Source organism: Sinocyclocheilus anshuiensis, unplaced genomic scaffold (genome assembly GCF_001515605.1).
Source record: "Sinocyclocheilus anshuiensis isolate Anshui unplaced genomic scaffold, SAMN03320099.WGS_v1.1 scaffold446, whole genome shotgun sequence".
Classification (NCBI taxonomy): Eukaryota; Metazoa; Chordata; class Actinopteri; order Cypriniformes; family Cyprinidae; genus Sinocyclocheilus; species Sinocyclocheilus anshuiensis.
Genome location: NW_015544247.1, coordinates 2449642 through 2457365, shown reverse-complemented (window position 1 = coordinate 2457365; position 7724 = coordinate 2449642). Strand labels below are relative to the sequence as shown.

Here is a 7724-nt window from a genome sequence, read left to right as displayed (position 1 = left end):
CACACACACACACACACACACACACACACTTCTACTTCTAGAGGGTTCCTTCTCTGGTACTGCTGAGGTCAGGAAGGGGGAAGGAGTTCTCTGCATCTGGAGAAGGGGCGAAGAGAGTTTAAACGTCACAATCTGACTTCCACGGATCTGAGATGTGAGGGTGCGATCTGATAGTGGAGGAATGTTAATGATGCACAGATCTACTGGAGCTTCAGACAGCATGATGGATCATACGGCAGTCCAGACCACATCTCTTTCAACTCAACCACTTACAGTGAGTGAATATCTCAATGGGAATGTGTTGCAAGGGCCGCCTCCACTCACGTCAGCACTGCTCTGCTCTTTTCGAACGTAGCCTTGCTGCCAGGCTCCAGAGTGGGAATAGGCACGATAGTGGAGTGGCGACATAATGAACACTGCTGGAAGGCCCACCTGAAGCTGACAGTGCCCCGTCACTGCTAACCTTAAATGCCAAATGCCTCTTTGGGAAAAAAGACTGGTCAGCTCCTCATAGGTCCCAGGAGAAAGCATAAACGAAATCCTAGAGGTGGGCAATATGACCAAAATCTTATATCACGATATAAGCAATTTTATTTCACGGGAGCAATGTATATCATGGTATAGTTATTTTTTATTTAAATAATCAACATTTTTGATATATAAATTTCATAATTCTTGTCACCAGTGTCAATATCACAAAAAAAACGTCATGAGCGTGTAACCGAGAAAGAGACGATAGTCCAAAATCTCTACCGGTTGACAAATTTCTATCGGTTAATCGTGTCTACCGGTATAAACGCCCACCCCAAGGAAATCCCATGTCACTTTTATTTAGACGAATAAAAAAACACCAGGTCAAGCCAGGATGCCAGGCCACCATGACCCTTACTCTCCAGAGGGTCAAGGGAAACCACTGCCCCTTGCATCCCAGAATGAACAATAACAAAAAATGTTGCTGTGTTTTCTCAACCGTGTGACTGCATGTCCAATGGGCTGGACGGTCCGTGGTCATGTCTGGGAGCTTTAAAATCTGGAGATGTTGTGAGGGTAATCTGAGCCAGGGCTATGTGCTGTAATGTTTATGCTTGTGTTTGGCTCATGCTGTGACTGTAACAATGTTTTATTTGAGTGAAGTATGAAATCATACCAATAATTCAGTACTGTCGGTGTGACCTCTGCTCCCTGAATGGAGGCCCACCCAGAACGCTGCGACACACACTCGCCCACAAGTTAATCTACACACCCAAATCCTCATGTCCTGGACAAGAAAGACACATTGTAGTGTCAGGAGAACTTGAGCGTGCCATCAGTCCACTGAAGAGAATGACGGGACTTGTTAAGCATTCTTCCTAGCAACCATCTCCAAGAATCCCGTCGGCTTTCCAATAGAATGCATCTCGTACAGATTAGAACATAAATCATACAGATTTAGAACAACATGAGGGTGAGGAACAGATATCTGTTAATAATAAAACGCAAAGCAACACTTCAGCCAACAGCTGTTAAACCAAACTATACATCTGTGCAGACAAATGTAGGAAATGGCATCACCTTCCCGGGGCACATGGCAAGATGGTTGCTACAGGAGGAGGCATAAAGCATTTTCCTTCTCACCTAAAAGAGCTCTACCTCAGCTGAGGTGTCGGGTGGAAAAAGGTCTTTTCTGCAGCCTCACATCTGAGTGACAAATCAATTTCTTTCTTTAGACTGTCTATTCTACAACTGGCACATATACAGTGTCACTTTCTTACAACAAGCAAGTACTTCAAAAGGCATCAGGGAAGACTTGTGAACTGGACTCATGTCAGAGACATACAATTGAGCACCTCCATATGCAGTCAGTCAAACTCTTCCTCTAGTTTTAGGGAGGTTTTCCAACCTACCTCATGCTGCTCCTGGTCTGAGGCTGAAATCTGCAAACATTCTCCTCCAGAAATGCACTAAAGAAACCCCTACCATCATTTAAACTGACTGGTCTCTTCCATTCCAAAATAAATATCTAGAGCCCATAGTAACAGTTTCTGATTATCACACATCATATGTTACCAGGCATAATCGCTAGGTTGGCTTCCTGGCAGCCTGCAATCTGGGACGAAAAAGGAAATCTTTTTCTCCTTCGTGCATGTTTGCTCTGAGCCATGCCATATCTGCCTACATCGTACAGGGATTTAACTAGCCATAATTTGAAAAGGACCGATTACGAAAGAGGACCTTAAAATCGATGACTGAGATTGAGATTGGGACCAGCTTTTCGACTGAAGTTCTTGAACTAAATCCCTAAAAGTGGTTTGGACGTGGATTGTCTCCAAAAGTATCAGAACATATTTTTATCGCACTGCAAAAAGTGGTACATAAGTGCACTGGCCCCATTAATGAAGCTAAAGTCAATTTCTCTTTGCCAGGAGGAAAACATGCCCCTCTAGTTAGAGAAAATACTAAAAAGGTAGAGAAAATGCTTAAAAATAAAAATGACGAAGAGCACATCTTAGAGCAGGAAAACCCCAGAGGGAGAAAGAAAATCAAGGTTCTTTTCCATGTTATTTAATCTCCTGACCTTTTACACAGCAAGGAAAGGGAACAGAAGTGTCTTATTATGCTGCTGATTGGCAGTGTCTCGCTTTGCTTTCACACATTACATACTTTCATGCAGCGACCATGTTTTGGCGGCATGTCCTCTAATGGCAAAGTTGCAAATCGCTGAGGTGGTCTGCGGAGGTTATGCAGACAGCAGTACTGTAGCCGTTATTCATACTGTTTTAAGTGGAGAATCAGACAGAATCAGTAGATAGTCTCTAAGCAAGGCATTGAAACAGGAAAGATGTTGTGGGTCAACGAACTGGGGTACTTTTTCAATTCACTGTCAGTGTTCAATGAGAAATACCTTACTAAGCAAATATCGGTCATTTAATTAATTCATCACAAAAATAATCTCTATGTTTTGGCAGGGGGGGATAATTAAATTCAATTAAAACAATAAATTAATTCAAAATAATTCATTTAAAAGTGAGGCCATATCCAGCAACTAGTAAGATGTGAGTTTCATTAATAGTCACATAGTAGTTCCATGGACTTTCTTATCTAGTTGCTTATACCTTTAGCTCTGGGTCTCTCTTCATCATCTCCAAAATGATGTAGCAACCGATGGAGTGACCAATCAGCAGCAGGTTGGTGTCCCGAGGCACATGCTTTCGAAGGAAGGCCAGCTTGTGTTCAATCTGCCCGTTTAGCCCAAAAACATCCTCCTTCTCAGTCACAGATGCATCTTTGAAATAAAGAGGGAAAAACTGCATAAAGCACTCACACCAAACCCAATGTACATCATCACATGGTGGCCAGGACTGTAACCAGTACTTTCATCATGACCTAGAACTAATAAATACAGCAAATAATATAATTAGACAAAGCTGCCTAGTTTGATCGATTGTGGAGCTCCGATCACAGCTGAATGAGAACTGTAAAGAATCCAGAAGACACATTAAATTGTTAAGCGCTCCATATAAGACGTTTTCTTTCATCATCTTGATCTTGTTCTTCATTATTTCTTTGGAAGGGAGTAAAATTACGCTCTATTGAACAATCCCAGTAACTGGAGATCCTGATAATGCTTGGCAGGCTTTGATATTAATATCTTCCTACAGGTGCTGAATTCACCAGTATGAACCCGAGAAAGGGTAAGAATTAGAAAGACAATGGACTGCGCAGAAACAAAGGAATGACAGAAGAAGAGAGAAGAAGCTGGACTGAGGTGGGGTGAGGCTGAGGCATTTATCACTATGATGAGTTATGGGAGCAGAACTGTTAATGATGAGACAGGGGGAGAGAGGAGTACCAGAGGGGAGAGAGAAATAACTCCTATTAGCTTCAAGACATAAATAGACAAAGTGCTCCTTCATGAGACATCTCACAATATATGGTTCCTGGAGCACTCTGCATCTTCTCCTCTTTCTAAAATAATAAAGATATCTCAACTGACGTAGTTGCACATGGCTAATTACTTAGACCTGTTTTATGATGAGATGTGCTGGAACAACAAATCCTAAGGGTCTCGTGGATTACCTCGGATTGGACTGTTGTTGAAAGACAAATTAATATATTTTTATAAATTGTCGGCAACACACAGAGAAGGGACACTCTTAAATATTTTCTTTTTTATTTAAAAAAATAAAAAGTGATTGATTTTTAATTTTTTTCAAGGAAAGTGACCTTCATGAAGTGTGCAATACTGTAAAAGAGATCTGCTACTTCCATGAACCTTCAAATTTATACAGAAGATAAAAACAGATTTCAAAAAGGAAAGGATGTTGGATGGGGGTGTTAGAGGGTGAGCAGGATGGTTGGAGGAACAGGAGGGGGACCACTAAGACCAAAAGGAGTGCATATGACCTTAAGGTACAGACACATGCAGGAGAGATAAAAAGGAAGCCGAAGAGAGTAGGAACCAATGAAATCCATTCAAAAGGTTCAAAACATTAAATCATTTTCATTGCATAAAATACCAGTGGATGTACAAGAATGATAAGATAAGACAGGGTAAAAAAAACAGAAACACATTCTGAGACAAAACGCAAGACTGAAAAATCTACATGCCATGTGCAATACAGCTTAAAGCTGGGTTTGGGGTTTGATGGACAATTGCTAAGGTACTAAGATGGCAAATTCACTGCCAAGCATTAACATATCAGGGTCACATGGTATGTGCTGTAAAAGAGAGAAAATAAGACTTGATTATAGATTCACCAGCTAGAAATAAGATGAATAACAAACAAAAATATGTATGGAGAGGTTTTTGACATAAGAAAAGTTCACAGAACAAATCAGCCAATGTACAATGTGTTAATGTATTATGAGTATTGAGTATGTATTATGAGTTATGATTTCACAAACAACTGTCTGAGTCTGCTCAATCTAGAAATCTTTCTGGGAGAGCCTAAAATGTTAATGTTATAGGCTATACATACAGTAATGTTATACAGATAAAAAAACAATTTTCTCTAAGAAATTAATCATGTTATCATTCTATTAAGCAAGGACACAATAAATCAATCAAAAGTCATTAAATTAATCAAAAAATAAAAAGATGCATCAGTACAGCAGCACAACTGCTTTCAAGATTGATGATATTAAGAAATGTTTCTTGAGCAGCAAATCAGCACTAGAATGATTTCTGAAGGATCATGATGTGACACTGAAGACTGGAGTAAGAGCTGCTAAAATGTTAGATTTGCCATCATAGGAATAAATTACTTTTTCAAATATATTTCAGTAGAAAACATGTATTTTAAATTGTAATAATATTTCACATTATTACTGTTTTTACTGTTCAAACAAATGTAGCATCAGTGAACATAAGAGACATCTTTATTATAACTATTTATTGGATATGACAGTTTTGGGACACTGAGTAGGACCTTGAAAGGGACCAACTCTACAGCATACACATAATTTCAGAAAAAAGTATTTAACCAATAATATTTTTTTAAAGGTACTGACAGGCACTCAATCCAGGGCTATTTTCATTCATGAATGTAAGCGAGAGATCAGACACTGAGCAATGAAGTCAGTGACCTGTGCATGCACACACATTTGGCTCTCCCCAACCACTCCTTACACCTCATTTCCCATTTTCCAAATCCGATCTTGATTTTTTTCCGAAGGTTCCCACTGAAGTTTGCCTACAAACGGGCCCTACATGTTTATCTACCAGCACAGAGGGGCACTATGAGCTCAGAGCCCAAACACCAATGAGAGCAGTTTACACATTGAGTGGCCTCTCAGGATTACCTCATGAACATTTAAGACTATCCTACTCGTAAAACATACAAAACCTACATCCAGCTACAATAACCTACCTACAGTCACCTATATTAAAGAAATCTTTAACTGTGGGAAAGATGGTTAGACAAAATAAAAAAAATTACAAATATATAAGATAATGTGCACGGTTTAATTGTGCATAATAAGACCAGGAATGTATACTGAGAAACTATATATATAAGGCAATTTGGACTTCATGTTGATTTTAAGGCTATATAGATTTATCCTATAAGAAAGCCAAAGGATATCCTTCTGGATATGGAACAGGAGATGGCAAATTCACTGCCAAGCATTAACATATCAGGGTCACATGGTATGTGCTGTAAAAGAGAGAAAATAAGACTTGATTATAGATTCACCAGCTAGAAATAAGATGAATAACAAACAAAAATATGTATGGAGAGGTTTTTGACATAAGAAAAGTTCACAGAACAAATCAGCCAATGTACAATGTGTTAATGTATTATGAGTATTGAGTATGTATTATGAGTTATGATTTCACAAACAACTGTCTGAGTCTGCTCAATCTAGAAATCTTTCTGGGAGAGCCTAAAATGTTAATGTTATAGGCTATACATACAGTAATGTTATACAGATAAAAAAACAATTTTCTCTAAGAAATTAATCATGTTATCATTCTATTAAGCAAGGACACAATAAATCAATCAAAAGTCATTAAATTAATCAAAAAATAAAAAGATGCATCAGTACAGCAGCACAACTGCTTTCAAGATTGATGATATTAAGAAATGTTTCTTGAGCAGCAAATCAGCACTAGAATGATTTCTGAAGGATCATGATGTGACACTGAAGACTGGAGTAAGAGCTGCTAAAATGTTAGATTTGCCATCATAGGAATAAATTACTTTTTCAAATATATTTCAGTAGAAAACATGTATTTTAAATTGTAATAATATTTCACATTATTACTGTTTTTACTGTTCAAACAAATGTAGCATCAGTGAACATAAGAGACATCTTTATTATAACTATTTATTGGATATGACAGTTTTGGGACACTGAGTAGGACCTTGAAAGGGACCAACTCTACAGCATACACATAATTTCAGAAAAAAGTATTTAACCAATAATATTTTTTTAAAGGTACTGACAGGCACTCAATCCAGGGCTATTTTCATTCATGAATGTAAGCGAGAGATCAGACACTGAGCAATGAAGTCAGTGACCTGTGCATGCACACACATTTGGCTCTCCCCAACCACTCCTTACACCTCATTTCCCATTTTCCAAATCCGATCTTGATTTTTTTCCGAAGGTTCCCACTGAAGTTTGCCTACAAACGGGCCCTACATGTTTATCTACCAGCACAGAGGGGCACTATGAGCTCAGAGCCCAAACACCAATGAGAGCAGTTTACACATTGAGTGGCCTCTCAGGATTACCTCATGAACATTTAAGACTATCCTACTCGTAAAACATACAAAACCTACATCCAGCTACAATAACCTACCTACAGTCACCTATATTAAAGAAATCTTTAACTGTGGGAAAGATGGTTAGACAAAATAAAAAAAATTACAAATATATAAGATAATGTGCACGGTTTAATTGTGCATAATAAGACCAGGAATGTATACTGAGAAACTATATATATAAGGCAATTTGGACTTCATGTTGATTTTAAGGCTATATAGATTTATCCTATAAGAAAGCCAAAGGATATCCTTCTGGATATGGAACAGGAACAAAATCAGAGCAGCCTGTAATGGGTCCAAAGAAGCATTTATGCAACATATGGCAAACACAAATTCCTCAATATAAAATAACGATCTGTTGGCAAGAGCAAGCGATGTATAGGGAGCAGGCTGTTAAGTGATTATATTCACCTCTCAAAAATGTGCAATAAATGTGTGGTGCATGTTTCATCCAGGGATCAGGTTACTGAATAT

At 38.4% G+C, this 7724-nt stretch overlaps 1 protein-coding gene across 1 annotated transcript in view; it reads right to left on the bottom strand.

Annotated features, from left to right (window-relative positions):
• The window catches only part of LOC107697664 (lipid droplet-associated hydrolase-like), a 49334-nt gene that overhangs the window by 19772 nt on the left and 21838 nt on the right, over window positions 1–7724 (bottom strand). The window contains exon 6 of the mRNA XM_016498464.1: window positions 3093–3262. Within this exon, the coding sequence (XP_016353950.1) occupies window positions 3093–3262 (170 nt within the window). The remainder of the gene's footprint in view (window positions 1–3092; window positions 3263–7724) is intronic.